We start from the raw sequence: 25,983 nt of genomic DNA, 5'->3' as shown, positions 1-25,983 counted from the left end.
AGTATGAGAAAAATTTGCAAATTATATGTCTGTTAAAGCAAAAATGAGGTATCTCCATATCATTCAGCCTATCAGTAATGGCTAAACATAGTGGCAACTTCAGATGCTGGCAAGGATGCAGAGAAACTGGATCACTCACATACCTGCTGGAAATGTAAATGACACAGCCACTGGAAAATAGTTTGGATATAAACAACAACAGAACTTAAATGTGCACTTAATGTGACCCAGCAATTGAACTCTTAAACACTTATTACAGAGAAATGCAGACTGCTCGCATAAAAATCTGTACACAAAAGTTTATAGCAACTTCATTCATAATAGACAAAAACCGGAAAAAACCCAGATGACTTTTTAACAAGTGGATGGGTAAGCAAACAGTGGTTACATCTACACCACTAACTACTACCCAGCAATAAAAAGAACTATTGATGCAGGCAACAATTTGGATGAATCTCCGGAGAACTAGACTGAGGGAAAAAGGCCAATTCCAAAAGGTACTGTATGATTCAATTTACATAAGATTCTTGCAACAAGATTCCATGAATGGAGATTCGACTAGTGGTCAGGGATCGGGGTGATCAGGGAAGGAAGTTTGAATGGATATAAAAAGTGCGACCTGAGGGATCTTTGCGGCAATAGCAACATTTTGTACCTTAACTGTATCAATGACAATATTCTGGTTGTCATAATGTAAGACAGTTTTGTAAGATGTTACCATAGGGGAAACTGAGGAACGTGTTCCTGGGATCCTTCTGTATTCTTTCTTTTTTTTTTTTAACTCAACATGATTATATTTATTATTTTAATCACTACATAAGAAATGAAAATAAACTGTGAGAAGCTGCAAATGCATGCCTCTTCATGAAGATTATGGAACAATGGAGTAATCAATTGCAAAAGGTTAAAAGCGGCTTATCTTTTGGGGATGAAGGACTACACGCACAAAGGTCATCGGTAGTGAGATTGTAGACAGCATCTGTCAGCTGGAATTTACTCACTGATGGAAAGTTTGAAAATGAAGGTGAGAGAACACTGGCTACTCCTGACCTCTTAGCCAGGGAATGTGAGTGAGAAGACATCAGAAGATGTCTAAAATCTCAACAAACATGTAGGTTCACAAAAAATCCAAGACACTCAGGCAATGTTGAAATTTGATCTTGGGAGAAGATCCTCATTTTATGATGTTTGAACGCACTGCTTCTCTTGCTGGATAGTTTCCTTGGAGAGGAGAGTACTTTTTTCTTCAGTATTAGTTTTCTTCAGTTTTGACCTGTCAAACTTCTCCACTTTGGACAAGTCTGGCTTATGCCTCATTTTGACTGAAAGAAAGCCTGTGAAAGCCAGCTGACCTGAGGCTACTCCGCACACTGACCTAGATTTGCATTATTTCTTATAACTGCATGTGAGTCTACAACGATCTTAAAACAAAAAGTTTAATTAAAAATCTTTATTTAAAACTTGAGAATAAATGGTACCTTTAAAGTTTTTTTAAAAAACCCTAGGAAATGTCACATAACTATTTTTCCCCCTCTATTTTATTCTTTCCATTTTAGATGGTCTGTCCAGGTGCTGAAAAAATTATTATTTTTTCTTTCTATTTTAGCCGAACACAGATGTGTCAGTTCATTAGGCAGCCAGTAGACTAGTGAACCCACTAAGCCAAAATGAGCATGGGATGCCAGCTGGAAATCCAGTGTTCCAAGGCTCTGAAGTGCCCCCCGCATTTCTTGAGCTCACTCACTATAGGTCCATTGTTGCTTTGGACTCACGTCGGATCCAAAGGGACACAGGTACACGTCGGTTCCAGTGTGACATCAAGGACGCTAATATATTTAGGATTTGCTGAAGAAAAAGTTGTCATATAAGACAAATTAGTGATTTTCTTTTCCCCACTCCTGAAGTAATTGGAATTTGGATATAGAGAAAGAATTTTTTTTTTTTTCGTGAAGCAGATTAAAGAATAGGAATCACCTTAACATGTAGTAAGCACTCAACAGTTGCTAGGTTTCTTTCCCCTTAATGAATGGGGTCTCTTTTGGAAGTCCTTAAAAGAAGAACACATGTCTCTAGAGGACTGAAATGACTTAATATATCAGATTCATCATAAAAATGAATTAATAATACCCCTCTTAACATTCTCAGATTAAAATAAAATTGACAACTTTATTTTAGACTCACACTTTTCCATCGCCCATGAAGGAGTCTTGAGCCAGGAATTTACATAATTTACAACATAGTTACAAGGATGTCCACAGTACTTTTCTTCCTCTTTCTTTCAAATGTGTGCATGTGTATTATACATATATATGTGTGTGTGTGTATATATATATATATATATATATATATATATATATATATATATATATACATATATATATTTTTTTCCTTTAGGATAAGAATTTGAGAATTCCAGGGTTTTGTTTACCATGATAGAATCTGATTGGTTTTCTATTGATATTGAAAAATACAAAATCAAGGTACTCTAAATCCCTAACATGAGAAGATAGAGTCCAAAAGTTAGTTCTTGTTGGGTCCACATGATGGATCAGTTTTTTCTAATTTTTCTAGATGTGAGAACTCAAGCAATTCACTTACTTCTATGGGTTTCAGTTTGCTATAGTGTAAAAATAGATTTTGTGAATATGCCAAATGTAATTTATTCACCATTTCTCTGTCTGTTTTTCAGATCTGTCTCTCCTAACTACTGCTCTGTTTGGGCTCCAATTAATTCCGCGCGGGTGTGCCAGACAGTGCCTTGCCTCATACTCGTGATGCTAACTAACCTCTCTCATTCATCATGGAGCTTCCAGTTGTGGATCCTGCTCAGAGACCAGACATGTGTAATATGGAAGAGGCAGGGGGTAAATAACCCCGAGGAAAGTTTTGACCAATGGGAAATGGAATATTGTGGATAAATTCTTCCTTCTTTCTCTCTCAATGGGCAGATAGTCTTGAAACATAATTCATATCATTCCATGAAAAACTGTCACAATGGATTGAGGGATCAGTTGTATTTTGTGATGTTCAGCTTGATAGTGAAGCCCATATTGTCTCTTCCTTTGGTCCTAATTCATTTCCTTTTCTTTCACTTCCTGGGACTGCACTTTCTAATAGAGTGGTAAAACATATATAAGCTTTGACTTAGGGTCTGCTTTCTGAGAAACCAAGGGAGTAACACAGTTGTAAAAGGAGCAGTGATTAAAAGCGTCCAGATGAGACTTTGGAGAAAGTCTACTCACAAGCAAGATGGCAAAAATAGCCATCGCTGATGGTATCACAATCACTAAGACTAATTAGGATAATGCACAGATGGAAGGTGTGGCATGGGAATGCACCGTGGATGAGGCATGTGAATTTTATGGGAGCAATGAGAAGTATAAGAATTTTAGAGTAGGTTTTGTTTTGTTTTTTTCACTTTTGTTTTTGTTGACTGACAAACAAACAAACAAAAAATAAAACCTCTAGAAGTCATCTACCAACTAAAGGCAAACTATGGAAGACATAGGTCTTTCATAGCAACTCAGAAAATACACCTGTTATCCTTAAAATCCTAACATGCCACACTTATTGCCTTTAGACTGGCATTTAAAGTCTGGTCTTAGCAAAGCCCAATTAGATAAGTACAATTCTTGTTAACAAAAGAAATCAGTCACATACGGAAGGAATCATGGACACGGCCTTTGTGTATGCCAGAGATCAGAAGCAAATGTAGGAGGGGATCTTGGGGGTTAGAAAATAGTGCTAGACTGTATATGGGCTGTGGAATAATTTATTTACATGAGTCACTTACACATGACTTTGGCTTCAACATCCTGGCAAAGACATACAATTTTTTGTTGGTTTGTTTTTGCAATGGCTTCTCGAAGCACAATTCTGAAGATGGCCAAAAGTGATAAAAGACTTCCTACAGTAATGCTGATAAAGTAGTCAGTAGACTCGGAAGTTGGCAAGGTTATGATGGACTTACTGTATTAGACTTGCGAACTTACCACCGGTAATAGGGATACTCTCATTACTAAGATACTAGGGGATATTTTAGCATCTTTGAAAATCTTGAGAGTGTCTGTCCTTTGTAGCACAACAATGTGAGATGCCCTGGAACTGGACTCCCTAGTAATAATAGGATAATAGATTCTGGAACGCTGGACATCCGGTGGCTGTATTTAACTGTCACCTCACTGTTAGGCAAACATAATTAACAAAATGGACAGCAAAGCTGAGTGGCAGTGAAAGCTCCTTGACCCACAGAGATCTGTGGCAATGAATATTAGATCATAACATTTCTAAGAGTGAGAAAAATGGAAGTCAAACTGAATGTTGTTTGAATAATAATAATAATAATAATAATAATACATATAAATAATAATAATAAATGATCTTTAAAAAATCAAATGCTGATAAGCAGAAGGCTGGTGTCAGCTGCCAGGTGAAAACACATATTTAATCCAGATTGAGATCTATCCAGATTCTAGATCCAAGTTTTCCACAGAGCCACTGATCTAAGTTATCCTAGGGTATTCCCTCTAGTACAAAGAATAAGTTTTCTCTTACAACATCTACCACTAAGAAAAAAGCCTCCTTCCTGGGTCCTTTTAGATTTTTAGAGGTAGCATATTCCACTCTTGGGAATACAGATCTTATCCACTTATAGAGTAGCATGAGAGACTTCCATGGATTTGAGTAGGGCTCAGAGAGAGTGAGTGCTCTGCAGCAATTTCAGGCCATATTATCAGCTCTTGTGACACTCAGGACAGGTATTTCAGCCAAGTTAACATGGCTAGAGGTGGTCTCTGTCAAGTCTTAGTAGGAGAGTCAAGGTGATGATCGCTATGGTTCTAAAGTAAGGCTATGGATTCTGGATCAAGAAACCACTCTGTTTAAAGACAGCTCCTAATACACAGTTGGGACCTAGATGACGCTGATCAAGTGACTTGGGACATCAAGTGATAGTAGAAGTTGGGCTGCCCATGTCCAGCTGGGCATCATCAGTTCCATTGTATCATAAGACACGATAGTGTCTTAGTTGGGCTGTTAAAACAAAATACTACCATAGACAGGGGCGGTTCCTATGGAGACTCTGGGAGCTGAAGTCCACAGGGTATGTAGCTGGAAGGTAGGCCCTATACGTGATGTATGTGGCAGCCACTGATGTGCCTCCAGTGCTTTTTTACCCTTAGGAACATGGTGCTGCTTGGCAAGGAATCTCAGAAGCTCAGAGTTCAGCACACACTCTCTTGGAAGGCTCAGAAGTACAACTTCTTGAGTATGAGGCCTCCACTGCTGGCCTCGTCTGATCCTTCTCCCAGCAATTTCTCAGAAGATGGGCCACATTGAAAGAGGTCCTCACCCAGCGGGCCATAGCCAATGGTCAGTTCTGGAAGGACCTCAGCGAGGCTCCATCTGGCCAGGCTTGAAAAAGATTTGTGCTGCCCCTCCTCCTACTCAATCAAAGTAGCCTCCTTTGTGTGTGTGTATGTAGCTGTCAGGGGAGGGACACGAGCTCGAACCTTGTTGCACCCACAGCTGACACTAACTCCTTCTTTTGTCAGCACTTAAACAGCACACCTTTCTTTGTCACTATTCTGGAGGCTGGGATTGACAAGATCAAGGTGCCAGCAGATTCAGTTCCTGCTGAGAGCCCACATCTCAGCCTGTAAATGTCTGTCTTCTTTCTGCGTGCTCACATGAACTTTCTTTCGTGTGTGTGCTTGGAGAGAGAGCAGCTCTTCCATCTCTCCCTTTTGTTATAAGGGCACTAACCCCATCATCAACGAACCACCTCATGACCTCATCTAAACTTAATTACCACCCAAAGGCCCCACCTTCAAATACCATCACATTGGGAGTTAGGGTGTCAATGCATAAATTTGAAGGAGACACAAACATGCCATTCATTATAGTCAGGCACAGCCACAGGCTCCATAGCATGAAGAAAATAGTATATTTGGGACTGGGGCCATGCAGTTTCAAAAAACAGAAATAAATTACATGAAGTGGTTTAGAATCCCATGTTGCCTACTACTGTTACATCATTTCCTCTCTTCAATTTATTGTTACAAATTTATTGGGGATTAACAAAAAAACAGCTTGTGGAGGAGGAAAGAACTCATCTGGGCCAATGATGCTGGAACAGCCCCAAATAAACTGCAAGCACATTCGAGTTCTATTGATGACTGACCATAAAGGACTGTGGTGAAGAGAAATCGTCCCAGTGGACAGAGCCGTGAATACATTTAGTCATCTGCTTTATATATAGAGAAAAGTGGTCTGAATTACATACACATATGAGCTCTTGGGATATGGCAAATAGTTTGTCTGGTTACTCAGGGGCCTGGAAGAAATAAGATTCAGAGAGCAGATACAAGGTGGCCTGGAAAAGAGGTATGAAGATTGACCCATGGTAGTGAACACCAAGTGAATAAATTTTTGTATCTCAAGGGAATGTCTTCAAGAGAATGCCTAGGGTAGAGGAATCTCCTAACAAGAAAATAGGGTGATTCATCTTGTGGAAGTCAGGAAGTTTTTCTTGGCCATGTCAGTGGTAATGCAATGTTCCCATGAATAGAGTGACCACTGTGGTATGATTGGATGAGATACACAGTCCCAATAACATGGTCTTCCTCTCTGACCATGACTGATCTCTCAGTCTTCCAACCAAGACTGAAGGTTGGAAATACCCAAACTTCCAGCAGCAGCCAAGACTAACTCTGAACTCTCTCTGTGACCATTCCCCAAAGAGTCTAGCCCCTCACTTGGTATTAGGTTGAATACATTGAACCCCTACGACTCTAAAAAAACAAAAACAAGGTTGCAGTTATTTTTTATACGCAAACTGACATCTACTCTGATTATGATATATATATATATATACTTTTTTTTTTCTATGCCAGGAGCACTGGCACAAGAACACACATCAGAGGACTTACAGAATTTTGATCTATATGTGTGGTATTGTATGTAAATTGCCTGAGAGGAATAGACCCATTTTGTAACAAAGGATCTGTGACAGAAGGTATGTACCAAAATTTCAGTGGCCTTGCCATGTGGATCCCACTCCACCATAATCCATAAAAACATGTCATGTTCAAAACGTGGAATGGTCAGGTGCACCTGATACTAATAAAAACAAAACAAAACAACAAAACAAAACAAACATGGAATGGCCTGTTCAAGTCTGTTACGGCATTGTTCCAGGGACAACAGCCTGAAGTATTGGGGTGCTGCACAAAGGATGCACTAAACATATTACTAATATCAGGTGTTGGAATAAATGTATCCAAAGCTAAGTGTGGAAATAAAATTCAACCCTCTATCATTATAAGCAATAATTTAATTATGCTTTTGGACTCTGAAACCATAGGCTATGCAAGTTCAAATTTTATTTTCTGTGTTAGGAAGCTATACTGTCACTATGCCAGGGAGCATCTTTAAGTTGAATTTTAAGTTCTAACACCTTCCTGCCTCTTTGGGTTCTTCATTCAAGTAGAGCAACAAAGAAAAGCGTAAGGAAACTGGCAGGGTAACTGGCCAGGACTGCTATGCAAAGCTAGGGTTGCTGCTACACAATGGGGCACGAAGGATTTAAAGTTAAACCCAGGATATTCATCAGGCATCACTTAGTCCTCAGCAACCATCGCCCAATAAGGACCAAGCAACTAAGGGCTCAGACCCCTCTCAGAGTAACACTGGATCATCACTCTGGGACCAGCTGTAGTGCTGACTGAGGGGAAGAAAACCTAGACTGCTTCTTGTGGCACATTGAAAATATGCCTTGTGATCAGTTACAATGTAGCGGACTATAAGGTGTTTCACTAACCTCTTGTTTTCAGTCTGTTTAGATTTATGTTAAAAGAACGTTAGCTGATTGTACTTGGATCTCCCTTTCCAGGGAAGAATTTGGGACATCTTCTTTTCACATACTTGGAAGTCTTATGGTGAATGGAAGTATGGAAGATGTATATAAAAAAGACATAAACATATCCAACTGGTACATAAAAGAATCTATACAGAAACGATGTTGGACATCGTCAGACTCTCACCCTGTTTCTACTCTGTTGGTTACTAAGGTCTGTATGGGCTCTGAGTCTTGTAGGACCACCGATTAGGTTCTTACCTAATCGGCCATAATATAAGTCCAAGAACCCCCATTCATCATTCATACATGGAAATACAAGGAGTTATCATAGTTTGTGGTGAATCATTTAGAGTAACATGGAATAGATAAAATCCTGAGGATAAATTTCTTCTGTTACTACCTCCAGGCAGACGTTTTAATCACTTCTTAGAGAATGACCTTAGAGAACTGAGCAGTCAGTTGTGTAATGCCTTCTGATATCATCTTTCCCCTCATCTCTGCCTCAATTCCCCTGCCTTTCACTCTTACTCCCTGGGAAAATACTCCCTAAAAAGTGCTCAAAAGCTCTACTTTCTGAGTTATCAAAGCCAAGACAGTGGTCTTCAGATTTTTTGCTCCATATATCTTAAAAAAAAACTTAAAAATGTTATTCTTCGCATATTTTAAATCGACATCTAAATATTTTCATCATAAGAAAATAGTTGAAAGTATGTACTTCTGGTATATTGCCCAACGAATTTTGTTTAACATAAACAAAATGGCTTTATTGCTTAGTATCATTTGTTGATTATCCTATTATATTTACTTATTTTATAGAATGATAATAATGTCTTTGTGTGCATGTATGTTCACACACACGCATTTTAAATTTTAAAGTTTGTTTCATTTCCTGTGACCAATGGGTCTTAGTGCAATTTTTTTCTAATTTATCATTTTATTTGTTTATAATTAATCAAAATAATATAATTAAATTATAATAAATCATGAGAAATAAAAATAAAATTTGATTAGAAATGCAAACTCTAATAAGATAAATTATAATCATGAATTTACTATTCATTTAAACTAAGATAAATATGTATGTTGCTGAAATCTAATTGTCTAGAGCTAGCATTCTTAACAGGAGCTTAAAAATATAAAGCATTGTAAATAATGAAATAAAATGAATGAATAATGAAATAAAATATAAATAAATAAAAAACTGCCCTAATCAGACTAAAGATTTAATAAAACAGGTTTTAATTATTTTAATTAAAAACACAACATATCTGAGAAAAAAAATCAAAGGGAATTTTTCTCCAAGGGTTTTGTTCATTATATCTTGAAATGTTGGTGGAACTAGAAAATATTCCAGTTATATTTAAAAGATTCTGTGTTGCTGACCCATTCAGTTCTTCAAAGGTGTTTTTCTTTCCAATTATTGACCCTTCCTAATGATTCTTATTAAGGATAGTTGAAAATAATTGCTATATTTATATGTGCTATGTGAAAAAAAATTAGTGGACCTTATTTCCTACCAATGTTTCTTTACTTTGTTTTCACAAGGCTGTCCCTCAAAAGCAGTTCATTCTTTAAGAAAGGTCAAGAGATGGAATCGGCAAAGTTCTTGAAGGAAATTATTATTTTCATCTTGTATTAAGATGAAAATTATAATTGTATTATTCTACTGCTGCTGTAACAAAAACTATAAACTTAGTGACTTTAAACAATACTCATGTATTATTTCACAGTTTCTGTAAGTCAGGCATCCATCAAGCTCTGCTGGGTCTCTGCTTGGATCCTCACAAGGCCAAAGTCAAGGTTTCAGCAGTTATTTTCTGGAGACTCTAGGGGAGAATCCATTTCCTTCCTCCCTCAGGTTGTTAGCAGAATTTGTTTTCATGCAGTCGTAGGACTGAGGTTTTGTACCTTTGATGGCTGTCAGCTCGTGGTTGTTCTCAGCTTCTAGGGGCCTCTAAGTTCTATTAGATTGGTGCAAAAGTCATTGCAGTTTAAAAGGTTAAAAATAATTGCAAAAACTGCCATGCCTTGCACCAACCTAATAGAGTCTCTCTGCCTTGTGGCTTGAGTTCATCTCAGAACCAGTGACAGAAGGTTGACTCTCCCACTCTTCGAAATTCTTGTATTGCTTCTTCAGTCATCGCATCTCTCTGACAGTCTCTTCTACTTTTTTTTTAATTAAAGTTTATTGGAGTGACAATTGTTAGTCAAGTTACATGTATTTCAGGTGTACAATTCCGTATTACATTATGTATAAATCCCATTGTGTGTTCACCACCCAGAGTCAGTTAGACTCTTCTATTTTTAAGAGCCCTTGAGACTACATTGGGCCCACCTGGATAATCCAGGATAATCTTTGTATTTGGAGGTTCTTAACCATAAATCATTTACAAAGTCCCTTTAGCCATGTAATATACACATGGTTAATCTTAGGGGACAATGATTATGGGGCTAAAATTCTATTTAACCACATATGCCCACATCATTCCATCATCCAAATTCTAGTTCCTTATTTCATGCTTCAAAGAAATATACACTCTAAAACAGGAAAACAGAAGTTCTATGAGATTATACAATCCCGATTGCTCTTGAAAAGAGGATTCTCCTCTGTTTAGTGCCCTGGAGATTTTATGCACTAAATCAATGTACCATTAACAATCAGTGCATAATATCTTTCTTTTGGAAAAGAAAAAGAGGTTATAAAAAATAATCAAACAATTTACCAGATAAATCTGAGTTGACTATACCTATTATCGAGAATTACAAAATTAAATTTCTTAAAACCGTGCCCTGGAAAATCATTTACTACCATCCAGTATTTGAGCACTCCCCAGGCATTGTCTCCCCTTCCCCCACCCGCCACACACACACACACACACACACACACACACACACACACACACACACACACAAGACCTGTGAATGATGACATCTTTAGAAATAATACCACTCATAAGTACTCTAGAATATTGCAAACATGTCTCTGAATGTATGACACATTATTATTTTTAAGATAGTTATTCAAACAGGGGGAAATAATGTGTCAAGCCAAATATTTTAAAATGGATAGATCTAAAGCCCTCATTAAATGGGGATCTTGTAACTATAAACCATTCCTGAAAAGGCTATCAGATAAAAACTATTGGTTGTATTCTCTGGTTAGATACTACAATAACTAGTGTGAAAGTTTTATCACTGAACAGATAGTTTAATTGAGCTAATGAGAGTTGAATTGGATTAAATTAATCTACTGGTGGGTTTCATATTTGATGTTACAACTTCACATTGTATTACATGTAGGAAAAACCTATTTAAGCTTTCAAGATATAGACTATTTTCCAGACAATTAAATTAACTAAAAGAATTAGCTCTGGAGGCACTGTGTATTACTGTTCTCTCTAACCTAACCACAAGATCAAGCAAATAGAAAATTCATATCAAGTATGATAGGGTTAAAAGATATTTAGTTATTGTGTTCATTATAAAACAAGGATGTGGCATTCACTATTTTCCAAAAGCATAATGGTTAAATGGTTTGTTAATTTATGATTAGACTACATACAGCCAGCACTGGCTATTCTTCTTGAAACACAATTGGCCTCCTTTCTTCAATTGCTTGTTCAGTGGAAGAGGCTATGGCATCTAGACCTCTGCCATCCAACAATGAAGCCACTAGACACAGTGCTATTGAGGACTTGAATTGTAGTGATTGAACTGAAATGTGCTATACATTTAAAATGCACACTGGATTAAAATAACTTAGCTCGAATAAAAGAAATGAAAACATTTCAATCAAAAACATTTCAATCAAAATGTTTTTACATTGATTATATACTAGATCATAATTCTACCAAATTTGGGTAAATAAGATATATGATTGAAATTCATTTCATCAGTTTCTTTACATATCTTCACGTGGCTACTAGAACATTTAAAATTACTCATGTGGCTCATATTATATTTCTATTGCATAGTGCTCGTCTAGACCATATGAAGTCTCAAACAGTCATTTAGTCATGCTACCTATGTGCCTGATAGGCTTGTTTTATGATAAATGCTCCATCTTCTTACAAGTCTTTCTTCCCTATGTCTACTGTCTAACAAAAGCAGAGGCACACTGGTCCGTTGTGACCTTGTACCCCAAGGCTAGTAGCTCAGAAAAGATTGCTGGTCTCTCATTACCTTCCTATTCCCCAAGACCCACTTAGAGAACGAGGTGCTCAATTATCATTGGTACGAAATTTTCCTAGGGAGATAAATAATGTTTAGTGATACTAGGAACCAAAGCATTTCTGTAATCAGATCTTCCTGACTCTTACAAGGTTTTTGATCTTCATGTTTAATCACAGTACTTGCTCTTCATAAAAAACTGACACCTGTTCCCCTTTCTTCATTTCTCAAGGCAAGATAACTATAAGAAAAACATTTCTTTTTTTTTTTTTCTTTCTGTAGGAGGACAAGTTAGATGTGATTTTTTTTTTAATGAGTATAGAACTGCCTATACTTTCAGCACTAAGTACAGCTGAGTTCTAACTTTGATTAGCATCTACAGCTTCTGAATAAATGCTTCTGGACAGGAGGTCAGCCAAGCCTCGGTTCTAGCCAAAAACATGGAAGGAAGCAGCTATGCAGGTGTTCATACAGGCTAGGCTGTTTGCTGCTATTCTATACAGGGTATGCCGTATATACCTGTGACTACTGGGCTACTAAGATCTGTCAAGCAGAGAGGGGACAAATCATAGGCAAACCATAGCCAGGAGTGTTTCATTAATCTGCTTGGGAACCAGTCAAAATGAGTCTATAAAGAGCAAATGAGTGGCAAGGTGTGGGGACAGAGCCCCAGAGAGCAGTTTCCAGGTCTTGGCCTCACGTGGAGGGGTGCTGGCTCAGGTAGTAGATGGCCGTCAGCTGTGGCTAGTTAGCCATCAGCTGTAACCAGTGAGCCATTGGCCACTAATATAACTGCCATGGCTTTGCTAGCAGAAAATGGGGGCTAGCTAGAAGATAGTGGCTGAGCCTGCAAGCAGTGCAATGAGGGTTGCGAACAGTGTGGCTCCTGCTTCCTGTGTCTCCAACCCAGCCGACAGCGAGAATATAGTAGTTTGACTCCCCTACTTATGGCTCCGTGGGTGTTCCTTTTTGGCCTCACCATATCCTGCGTTCTTATGTGGGGAGCGGGAGCAGAGACCCCGCAGGCCACCCCGCATGACACAAGGCAATGTCAAATAGAAAGGACTTGAACCCAAGTCAAAAGAGCTTCTGCATGTCATGGGGTATATTGAAGAGCTATGATTTGTGTATGGGCACAAAAATGTTAACAGGTGTCTGTTGAATGGTATAACGTTGAGCCATACACATATACTTAAGATCAAAGCAAGGCTAGAGTCAGAACCATGCAAGTTGGAGAGCAGGCAAATACAAAGAAAATGAAGCAGAAAGATTATTTGTCAGAAAATAAGTTAGGATTATACAAGTAAAGCAGGTAATATGAAGGTGACCCACCATCCAGATCAAGAAAATAAACAATCAATCAAACAAACAGACAAATACAAAGAAGTCATATAGAAACAGTTGTAACAATTAAGTCTGGATTGTTTCATTTAAAATCCCAATGAAAATTTCAAGTAACTAAAAGTGAAGGTGATGATAAAGCCAATCACCAAATAGATATGAGGCGCTATTATGAAGGAAGAATCTTAATCACCAATAAATTGTTATAGATACAGAGTGAAGTGTGGTCAATCTGATGAGAGAGATTAAGGAAACATTTGGCTGAAGTTGCAAGTGACACTTAGAGCTATCCGAGTAGGGGACCTGGTTGGCCTGCCATCTACAATGGTTTCTCACAATTTGGCAGTGGTTTTATATTTCACTGGATGATTAAAGCATTTGGAATCTGGAGGTGGCATAGAGTAGGGGGTGATATCCTGGCTTGTACTTTTTTCTCCCTTAACTCAAAATCCTGATTGACACTCATTGACACAGTTCCCTGTGGTGTCAGAACAGGAGGAGGCCTTGTCTCGAATTCTATGGTCCATGGTCTTGTTCTGCTTCTCAGTGTCTAGTGAATGTCATGGAGAAAATCAACAAGTGGCAGACAGATAACGTATGGCCAACATAACACCAGGATGGATAGGAGAACCACAGTTTAAAGATGAATTATTCTATCATAGACACCTAACAAAAAGGAATAAAAATATTTTCTTTTGCAAATTTGGTACCTTCTTAAGGAATCAATCATGTCAAGGGAAAGCACAAAAACTGAACCATCAAAGTGGCATTCTATGCCATAACCAAATGCATCATTACATGATAAATCTGGGAGAGACTTTCATGATCATCTCTTATATAGTAAAAGAATAGCTCAGAGGGTTTAAGAAAACAGGCTAAAAACTCACAATCTAGTTTGCATTTCACAAACATTACTATGCATCAGATTTACTTGTAGGCCTTCTTAAAACAAAGATTATTGGGCCTAACTTCAGAATTTCTCATTTAGTAGTTCTAGGGTGGGGCCCAAGGATGTGTATTTCTAACACAGTCCAGATGATGCTGATGGTATTGTTCTAGGCTCCTGACTTTCAGATAATTACTAATCTAGTCAGTGGGCTAGTTAAGGCTATGATAATGGCTGTCTCAATTCATATATTTATATGTTCTAGGAGAAGTTTTTAATTTTTCCTGACCTGGGAAACAAAAATTACTTAACAGTTCAGAAAAGTTTATTTTATCCAAGGGCATTCTATTTGACAGGACTCAACAATCCACCATGTCCAGAGGCACACTGAGAAGAGGAATGTCTGTCCTTGTCACTCAGAATGCTCGCTTCCTCTCCTCTTGGTGATATAACTCTCATCATACGCCTTTCCAGCAATTTCAGGACTGCCATTAGGATAATGTGGATTACACTTCAGCAAGCCCCTATCTAGATGTTACATTTGAATATGTCATGAACAGGAAATGGAATCTGCTGTAAGAAATGATAGGGAATGCTGCCAGAGTCTGTTGAAAATAGATATCTGCTTTAGCCAGACACAAAGAAAGATACGCTGAATGTAGATTAAGTCTGCAATACACACAAATTCTTGATTCACTTAGGTTCATTAGATACAGTAAATCCACAAAGATGTGAAGCAAAACCGATTATGAACATTTATCTTCCATTGAATTCCATGGTACCTGTGAATATTTACCCTTTGCGCTATTTTAAGGCTTCAGACAGAGCAATCTGGAAACTATTCTCCTGAATGCTATTTGGGAATATATGCACAAAGTTTCCCAACACAAGATCTAAGTGGCTCTATTATTATCATCATCATTAAAAATGTACGTGCCTATTTTCATGTGTTAAGATGACAGGTGACATACCAAACAAGATGCATCCATAATCCATGCCCTTGAAGATCTCTAATACAAGGACAAAGACAAACACTGATTTACAGACAATAACTTAATAAAACAACTTAAAATAAGATTTTTTATGAAAGAATATAAGCGGAAAATAGCTATTTTTGTATAAAAATAAACAAAGTATCCGTTTCTCCATTGGGCAGAGTTTGTTATTATTTGATTAGTTTTTTAATAAGTAGGTATTATCTGTCCTCCCTCTATTCCTTCCAATTATCCTGCCCAGGTTCTTTGTCCTGGGGAGAAGGAGTGAAAAAAGGAAGGGAAATGTTCAGCAAAGTTTCAAGGTATATGTAATACATAAATTGTTTTAGTCTACTTTGGTAATAGTATTCTAGATGTGACCTAAAAAAGTAGTTTGACCAGGAAATTGTTTGGCATCATTTGAGATTTCTTTTTCTTGAAAGAAAGCCTGACCAGGAGAGAATAAATTGTATTAGAGCTCCATTGAGTTTGAGTCAAAGAAGAGATGTGAATACCAATATCTACTGGAACCACATCTAGCCCTGTGGCCTCCAACACTCATCTAGCCACCTGCTGGCATCTTCACAGATCCCTACAACATGTGACTATACTAGCAGAGAGATTCAGCTCACTAAAACTGATTTAGTAGGACTTACTGCTGTAGGCCTAGAGCCAAGGCATTGAGAGGACCTGGTAGGCATCAGCCTGCAAACTGTCAACTCTCTAGTGTAGTTCAACATGAGGAATAGTTTACCAATTTTTATTCTTTTGCAATCCAGAAAATTCAGTGGTATCAGCTTGATAAAAACAATTAGTTCCTCTCACCCTTCTTATAAGTTGGAACTTGCACTAAAACAACATTCCATGTTACAACTTATGAGCCACCCTACATATTTCCCTGCCAAGAATTCTTACAGTCATAGCCCAGTTCCATGTTCATTAATGATTTCAACACCTACTTAGAATAAGAAAGGAGATTTGCATAGACACAGACAATAGTTTAGTGGTTACCAGAGGATAAGAGGCTGGGGGGTTGGTAGATGAGGGTAAAGGGGATCAAAGATATGATGATGGAAGGAGAACTGACTCTGGGTGGTGAACACACAATGTGATATATAGATGATGTATTACAGAATTGTAATTTTGCTATACATCATGAAACCTACATAGTGTTATTAACCATTGTCACTCCAATAAATTTGAACAACAAATATATATATATATATATATATATATATATATATATATATATATAATGTACAAAATGTATCACGTAAAAAAAAGAAAGATTTGTCTCTTCCTATTCTTACTCTACCTAAGCTATTTCCACACTTTCTGAACCTCCCAAGGGACGACATATACCAGTATCGCTACTACTACTACTTCCCCTAGTTCTTCCTTCCCCACTTCCTGTTTCTTCTTTGTTCTTCTCTTGACCTTCTATACCTATCATTTACTCTCCTATAGATTTTTCACAAATTGATAAGTCAGATATAATTTATGGTATACCTTAATGTTAGAGCAAGCCTGTGTCAGCCTATATTGATCAACCTGACCCAGTGTTATCCAAGGTCATATTGCTTCTTTCCTGATGTATTATTTATGGTTATTCAGAGATTAAAACCAATAAGATACACATGTTTATTACGATAACTTGGCTCACATAATTATGAGAAATCCCATGATCTGTTGTCTGCAAGGGGGAGATCCAGGAAAGCTAGTAGTGTAATTCCATCATGAAGGCCTGAGACCCAGGGGAGTTGATTGTGCAAATCACAGTACAAGAGCAGAAGATGGATGTCCCAGCTCAAATAGGCAGGCAGGAAACAAATAGAAGTAAATTTCTCCTTCCTCCATCTTTTTGTCTTTGTGTTCTATTCAGACACTCAACAGATCACATGATACCCACAAAATTAGGGAGGTCAATCTATTTTACTGAGTACATTGATTCAAATGCTAATCTCATCTATGTGTACTCTCACAGCCACACCCAGAAATAATGTTTAATCTAGACAATTGTTGGCCCAGTCAAGTTAACACACATAATTAACCATCATATTTGATTAGGTTCTTCCTCAATCGTCATATGCAAAATGGTAGACTCTATCCATAAATTTATGCTAATTTCTTTTTGGAAGTCATTTCTTGAACTAAATACCAACCAGAGTTGTATTATTATTATTACTATTATTATTATTATTATTATTATTATTGTTATTGTTATTAGATGTATGGTGTAGAACTGCTATGAAATAGTTCTAAATAAATTTAGAGAGGGAAATATAAGTTTTAGAACTAAAGGAGATTTTGAAGTCTTCAATTTCTAAGGCTTAATTTTACTGAACTAGAGAGAGGAAATCCCATGGCCAAAGTCTGAGAAATTAATAAGTGAAAAGGTGAAAACAGATTTCCAGCCCTCCTTGCTGATTTTGCTTTCCAGGACTAATCTATACAAAGGCATAAATTGAGCAACTTCTATTTCTGACAATCAAGACACTTTAGACAGAAATTTCAATCTTTTTTATAATTAGAATTAGTAATGGTTTGTTCTCCAAACCAGCAGATATAACTGACATGAGGTAATCAGCTAAAACTACTATAATCAAAATTTCTCAGGTTTTATTATTAAGAATATGCAAAGTATTTATTAGTGATGAAAGTATTTTCAGACCAATTAAGCCATTTCTTACAGTAGGAGAAAATTATGTTTGTTTCATTACTGCCTTTTTTCTTTCTTTAAGCACTAGAGTTATTAAGTACATAGTCTGCACAGAACAGGTTGTTTGCTTTTCAAATAACTTTGACAGAGAGAGATATTTGATGAATTAGTAATGTGTTTGACTTTCAGAAACTGATCAGAATATATCGTTCTTTGGTCCTTTACTTTGATGCCTCAGTAACTTTTTAAAGCTGAATTTTACAATCCCCTTAGCAAATTGGTTTTGCAACGTTGTTTTTCCTTGTATATAATATATTACATGGCTGCTGACAAACCTGCTGGAAAAGAAAAAAATGAAAGTCTGAGTAACCAGTAGCTTCTGCAATCATTATAGATGCCCAGTGGGCATTTCAGAGTCCTTTAATTGAAAAAAAAATTATGTAAATCCATTTGTGTGATGAAAATTTACAATAGTGCTAAAGAATAAAGAACTAGACACATCAGCACAGTTGAAAGTTAACTTCTAAGACATGAAAAGATGTTCTAAGGTCTGTAACTTCTTGTTCTTTGTCCAGGAAATTTATTTTCTAGACGATTATCTCTATGGGGAACACCCAGGACTAGAAGGAACAATTTTACAGAATTTTACTGTTACTGAGTCAGCATGGCTAGCTATTAAATAACAGGTGGCAGGCTGTGATTCATATGCTGAAGTCATACTGCGCGTTCCTCGTATGGAAGCCTTGGCCGTCAGGATAGAAAGGCAAAGTTGGTACATCAATTACTATAAAACCAAAGCATCTTGGTTTTCTTATTTCAAATTTGCTTACCTATTAAGTTACAAAAAAACATAACCCATGAGCCAAGATACAAAATCACAAGTATCCTCTCAGTCTACATGCACATAACATTCTTCAGTCCTTTCATCACCTTCTATTTGTTCATCACACATCTAAAACCGACAGGGATAACTTATGCTGTCCTTTCCTCGAAGAGACATTTAGAATTCCTGGGTGATGTTTGTAGCAGTGGGCCACAAGGAGTTATATCAAAGGCTTTAACTGAATGGACAAGTCCTAAAAGTTTATTCAAAGAATGAGTATGACTATTGAGAATATTTTTGGTTTTGTTTTTATTTGGTATTAATGTTGATTTGGTACTTGGTATTGTTTTAATTTTTAAGGAATACTGGGTATGTTCAACGTGTTGTGAAATCGTTTTAACTCATCAGTGCTTTGGGTATTATAAGCACATGCTGGGTAGATTAATTTTCTAGCCAGTCAGGTACTACCCCTATCCAGGGAGCCTTTAGAATCATGTGCAAGTGCTTTGGTTTTGGGGAATGGCATTAGAATTTGTGGAGAGAAGGTCAGGAACACAGTTCATAGAACAATTTTGCACAAGGAAGACTGCATCCCACAAATGCCTAGAATGCTACTATCTAGAAATAATACTAAGGAACCAACTCTGTGAGGAGGGGGCAAAAAAAGGTTACTCCTGGCTGTCATATCACTAGTGGGCCCTATTTCGCTATTGTAGCATGAGGATCCATTTTATCCTATAGCTGCAAACCCATTGTCTTGGGGCAAAGTAAAATAAAACAAAGCCAGTTGGTTAGCAGACTCCTAAGATATCCAATTGGCTACCAGATATAACCCATGTCATAAAAGTAAAAAAATATCCCAGCCCAAATGTAAAGAGAATTTTCTAAAGCTCAGAGAAGTTTCAAATTTATGACTTTCTGAGACTCCTTCTTTCAACTCCATGCTTTATCTCCCAATATAAAGAGAATGAGGAATGATGAAGAAACATTATACGGAAAACTTGCACACTTTATCTTTTGTCCTGAAGTTTCCTCTGCCTTTATGCATTTATCTCTTGACATTGGATGACCTCCAGCGTTTGCCAATATATACTGAAATATCAGAATGTTATTAGATATTTTACAGATGTTTTATTGTTGAGAGGTATTATATCACAACACATTCCCTATGAGACAATGTATGAAGGGTAGCAGATTTGAAGTTTGCTGTTCCAGTTAATTATTTTTTCTGTTAATATGCAATAAATACCCAAACAAGATAAACCCAAAGAGGCCCACACCAAGGCCCATCATAATTAAAATGACAAAATTTAAAGATAAAGAGAGAATCCTAAAAGCAGCAACAGAAAAGCAATTAGTTACCTACAAGGGAGCTCTCATAAGACTGTCAGCTGATTTCTCAACAGAAACTTTGCAGGCCAGAAGGGAGTGGCACAAAATATTCAAAGTGATGAAAGCAAGGACCAAGACTACTCTACCCAGTAAATCTATCATTTAGAATTGAAGAACAGATAAAGATCTTCTCAGACAAGAAAAAGCTAAAAGAGTTCATCACCATAAAAACAGTATTAGAATAAATGTTAAAGGGACTTTTTTAAGAAGAAGAAGAAAAAGATTAAAACTATGAATAATAACATGGTGATATCTACATATCTATCAAGAATTACTTTAAACGTAGATGGCTTAAATGCTCCAATCAAAAGCTAGGGGGAGCTGAATGGATAAGAAAACAAGACCCCTACATATGCTGCCTATAAGAGCCTGACTTCAGATTGAAAGCCCTTCACAGACTGAAAATAAAGGGATAGAATAAGATACTTCACAAATGGAAACAAACAAAAATCTGGGGTAACAATACTTATGCTAGACAAAAACAAAATAGACTTTAAAACAAAGGCTATAACAAGAGCTAAAGAAGGATCGATAATCCCATTTTTGGTTATTTATCTGAAGAAACCCAAACCCCTACTTCAAAGGGACATATGCACCCATATGTTCATTGCAGCATTATTTACAATAGCCAAGATGTGGAGGCAGCCTTGGTGTCCATCAATGGATAAATGGATAAAGAGGAGGTGGTATGTATATAAAATGGAACATTACTCAGACATAAAAAGAATGAAATCTTGACATCTGCAACAACATGGATGGAACTAGAGGGTATTGTGTCGAGTTGAGTAAGTCAGACAGAGAAAGACATGCTGTATGATTTCACTTATATGTAGAATCTAAAAAAATCAAAATATATGAACAAACAAAACTGAAACAAACTCACACATACAAAGAACAGTTTGATGGTTGACAGATGGGTAAAGTGTTGGGGGGATGGGTGAAAAAGGGAAAAGGATTAAAAAGTACAAATTGCTAGTTAAAAAATAGTCATGGGATGTACAGTACAGTAAAGGGAATATAGTCAATAATATGATAATAAATATGTATATGTCAGATGGGTACTAGATTATTGAGGTAATCACTTTAAGGTTATATAAATGTCTAATCACTATGTTGTACACCTGACACTAATATATCATATGTCAACTGTAATTGAAAAAATGAAAAATATTGACATATAGTTGCTGTATTACAGAATTATACACTTGAAACCTATGTAATTTTACTAACAATTGTCACCCCAGTAAACTTGAATTAAAAATATTAAAAACAATAAAGCATACAGTACATGCAAAATAAATATAAGTATTTTAATATTGAAATCAGCATTCACTAATTGCCCCAATTCCAAGGTCTAGGTATGACCCCTGTCTCTTGCCCCTACGTTTGCACTATCTTTGGACTCTAGGCCCAGTCTGCTGGCCTTAGTGTGGACAAGTCATTCATTTTTCTATCTTTAGTCCAGGAGACCCATTTCTAAAATTTCAGATGGAATTAACCAAGAAACCAAAGGTGTAGATTTCTGAGTCTAAGAAGCCAACTAACCTTTCTTGATCCAATTTCCAGGAAGACAGAACCCTGCCCATTTTATTACTATTTCGAAGGAAACTCATATCTGACACAATAATTGTGTGACTTCATGTATAAAGCTAATATTCTCTCAGTCTTTCAAACATCATTCATGGTTATTTGTTCTACTATAAACAGTAGAACTATTTTAATACAAAATCCTAGAGAACTTTCTTGTCGTTTGAATGTTTCTTGGTGGCTTAAGATTTTGAAGGAGAATGTTTCCTTCAAAGTAAGTTTACTTTATCCTGAAATTCAATTTATCTTAATTTTTGGTATCTCAATTTCCCCTTCTGAAATTTCCAAGTTCCAGAAAGTATCACATTAATTTTGATATATTTTGGTTTTATAAGAGTCAGAGATTCACGAGTCTGGGAGTACTACATTTCAAAAATTTTTATTACAACTTTCTCATCAATCGTCACATTCACGTTAGAATAACATCTGTTACATAAGAATTCAGCTTCCTGTTTGATGCTTTAGTGATGATGAACTGAGTACCACCTAGTTCAGCACTCCTCTCCTTGATATTATAACCCTTTGTAGAAAAGGCATGAGGCTAATAGAACTTTAAATGAAGTTCTATTTTTTTTCCTCTAAAATGCTTCTAACTTGTAAATGATAGATAAAATGTAAATGATGGATATAATCTATATGAAGTCTAACACGAATTCTGACTCTCTTGATAGTAAAAGTGAACTAAATTACTTGGTGAAAATGTTCTATTGTTTTCCTGTGAAGGGACACATTTGTGTCCCAAGGATGCTGTCCTGGGACTGCCCCACACATTCTGGGCCTGCACTTACTGTTGGTACCGAAATAATACCAAACTGAAATAGTTTTGCTCTAACTTTAAATTTCTAGCTTTGAAAACAAAAATAGATTTAGGGAGCTCCAAACATAAAGGTAAATTTTATAGACTGCCTGTGAATGTCAAGATGGACTAGTTCACGCTGCAGTTAAGTGTCCTTAAAACTTAGATGGCAGAAAACAAAGAACTCTTTTCTTGTTGTCTCACACTTGCTAAATATCCAATGTGAGCCAGTGATCTCTGCTCATTGTAGATCCAGGTTGACACAGACTTCATTTCAACAGATGTCCATCCATTGGGAAGGAAGAACAGAGCATGCATTGCCTCATAAGGCCAATCGAATGACAATTTTTAGAGGAGGGTGTAGGCCAGGTCTGATATTTTTGCAGACATTTCATTGGCCAAAGTAAGGCCATAACTACCTTCACATTGGCAAATGCAGTGCTATAGAAGCCCAGAAATAGAAAAATTAGAGTGTTTGTGCAGGCCACGCCTGGCTAACTCCCCACCGAATACTCTTACCTCCGGAATCGGGCTCTCAGCAGCCCGATGCCTCAGGTCACTTCTGGGGGTGTTTTCCTGGTTTCTGTTTCTGTAGAGTCTTATCACACAGGGAGCACAATAATATCTACAAAGCATATATGTTAAGATTCATTAACAAACACAGTATGTGTTTTAAGTATACTAGCTCAATCATGAGTAAATTTAGTTTCTGTATCACTCGGGGTTCAATTTTTCATTAGTTCCCATTTATAGGCTTGTGGTAATAAGAAAGTATATATAAAGAGAAATCTATTCAAGACATGATAACTGTAAAAAAAAAACAAAAAAAAAAAAAACAACAAATCTCCTTTTCAGGTTTTCTTTATAATATACTCTTTCAGGAATCATTTATATCCAAAACTCCTTGTAATTATTCTCTGTTATCAGGTAGTTAGCAATTTCTTTACAATCCTTCCCTCTTCCTATTCCAAACTCAACTATTGCTGGTTTTCCTTATAACTTTTTACATTATTTACATTCAGTACATCTCCCAAGCTCAATGCTATCACCCTTTTGGTATCCAAGTTGTCTCCTCTAAGCTGTTTCAACGCAGTGCCACTTCTTTTCTATGCTAAATGCAGCTTGTCTGCGAAAAAAGAAACTAATTGCTGCAACTCCCATATGGAAGCTGCAAAGATTGCTAGAAACTGCTTTCTACTGCTCCAGGCTACAAGTGCTGTACTAGGTCGTACATGTTTGTTTGATGATTTCACAGCAGGAATTGCTGGTGACAGAGGAGGCAAGCGAAATAACATGCTGATTGGATGTCAAACTCTTTTTTTATATAAGACCTCTTAATAAGAGTATTATTTTATTGTCTAAGGTTGAAGAATTTAAAAATGTTTCTGATCTAAACCTTTGACAACCTGGGGATACGGTCCTCTATCTCAATTAGTGTATCTTATCAGCATATTTTACAGCAATCTATTTCTTATCCTGGGCTAGACCCTCAGCAATCACTTGCGGATTATTGCCACAGCCTTTAAGCTATTTTCTGAGTTTTCATGTTGCCCCTCCTTTAATACATCCTATTCACAATTATTAATTTGTTTAACACTCTGACAGAGTAATTATTGAGATGTAAATTTTACTTTATGCTCTCAACGTTGGAGATAAGAAATAATTAGAGGTAGATTCGATGCTTCTACCCCAAAAGTCTTCTGTGTTGAGCCTGAGCTGTTAGGTTAGCAATGATTTCTGTGAAGCAGAGCCATAAGCATAAATCCATCATATTCAGGCTTTTGTGAGAATGAGCTAATAGAGTGGTTTAATGCTTACTCAGGGTGAAGAAAGGCAACTGGCTCAATAACGAAGCAGATACAGTTAGTTCAAACAAGATGGCAGAAGGGTCAGAGTTGAGAGGTTTTTGGAGTGGCATGGAACTGTGTCCCCATTCCCACACAGTCGTTCGTCCACAAATGACAAAATGATCCATTATAGAATAACCAAGGTGATAAAATACAAAAAGGCCGTGGTGTTGGAGATACGGAGAAAGTGTATGATGTCTTCATTCTTGGAACAAGAGTCTTTGAAGGCTGCTTTGAAAGGACCACACAGGGTTGGAAAACAACATATCAGGAATAGCCACAACGGACTAAAGACTAGAAGCCCCCTTCCAATTCTGCAGTTTTTACATGAATCTCAGGGAATCTCCTCCCGCCAATAAAAATGCATACAGATATGATGGAGATACTATTTCTTCTCACCCCTGGTGGATTGAGATCAAGTCTGATTTATCTGATTTAGAAAAGTAGAATTAGGTGAAGTCTTCTTCATTCGGATGATATACTCTAAATTCCTAGCCATTATATACCATTCTCAGCATTCCACTGCCAAGCTCAGAAACCTTCACAGGCTCCGAGTACTTGCTGTATTACATCTGTATCCTGCAGGCCAGTGTTCAGTGACCTCTATAGCTGGATCCTACCTTAGCTATCAAAATTAATTCCCTCTTTTTTCCAAATACTTGTTCTCTGCTCCGGTCATCCCTACATCTTTACTACAACCCCATATACAACTATTTATTTGTTCCTTGAACTTGGACAGTTCTTTATCCCCGTGTAACTCCAGCACATAAAATAAAATAAACCACTTTACTTATACAGTCTAGAATTATTTGTCATTACTTCTTTGGTTAGAGTCCCTAATGAAATTAAAAGCTCCTTAGGGGCAATAGCCAGGCTTTATATTTCTGTTACCCTCAAGGTGACTAACAAGGGCTAAGCACAAAAGAATACTTATTAATTGATTGCATTATCTATACATGCTTCTCACATGGAATTGTGTCTGAGTCGAGTATCTCACTCAGGAAAGAAGGCATGTCGCTCAGGAGAATAAACTGACATAGCAAAAGTTGTCATGGGAGAGAAGTTCAAAGACAACCGCTTGGAGTTTCATCTGCAGAACGTAAGTAAGTTAACTGATTTAGCTCTGTAAAGTGCCAGTGGCTGTGCCTGTGTGGTGAACACTGTCACTCCTATTCTGAGAAAAGACTGAAGGCAGATGTTTAAATCCCTTAACAGCGAGACCTGCAGCAGCAGGCCTGAGCTTGTGTTTTCTCTCAGTGCTCACCTTAGCAATTGCTAAATCAAGGGAAGTAAAGACTTAGGGATATAATTGGAGGTACTATAGAAAGGATAAAACCAGAGAATTCCACTATATTATTTGGTATCTTGTATAATTTGGAAAAAGACCATAGGTATAGGCAAGAAATCCCCTTTGCATTGTGGGTGTTAAACCAGAGAATTATTACTGTTCACTGGTCTCATTTTTGTGGAGGATAATACTAAAGACATCTCTAAACTTGCAGGCTACTAATATCTAGCAATGGCTGCAGCTTGAATAATCACCTTTCACATATGCCCTAAAAAACAGACACAGAAATCTGCCTCAGTATTTCAAAAGACAGAAGCATGTAAAAGATGAAACCAACTAATTTACCATTGTCTTCATGTTGT

General features: G+C 37.0%; 1 protein-coding gene across 1 annotated transcript; it reads right to left on the bottom strand.

Moving 5' to 3' along the window:
* Window positions 1–1,179: 1,179 nt before the first annotated feature.
* LOC308499031 (thymosin beta-15C-like) lies at window positions 1,180–1,317 on the bottom strand (the record flags this gene model as incomplete). The annotated part of the gene is made up of 1 exon (XM_081051819.1): window positions 1,180–1,317. One exon carries the CDS (start codon window positions 1,315–1,317, stop codon window positions 1,180–1,182), a length of 138 nt encoding a protein of 45 aa, XP_080907945.1.
* Between the last annotated feature and the right edge of the window lie 24,666 nt (window positions 1,318–25,983).

The sequence above is a fragment of the Rhinolophus hipposideros genome, assembly GCF_964194185.1.
Source record: "Rhinolophus hipposideros genome assembly, chromosome: 6".
Taxonomy (NCBI): domain Eukaryota; kingdom Metazoa; phylum Chordata; class Mammalia; order Chiroptera; family Rhinolophidae; genus Rhinolophus; species Rhinolophus hipposideros.
This window is presented reverse-complemented; position numbering and strand designations above follow the sequence as displayed.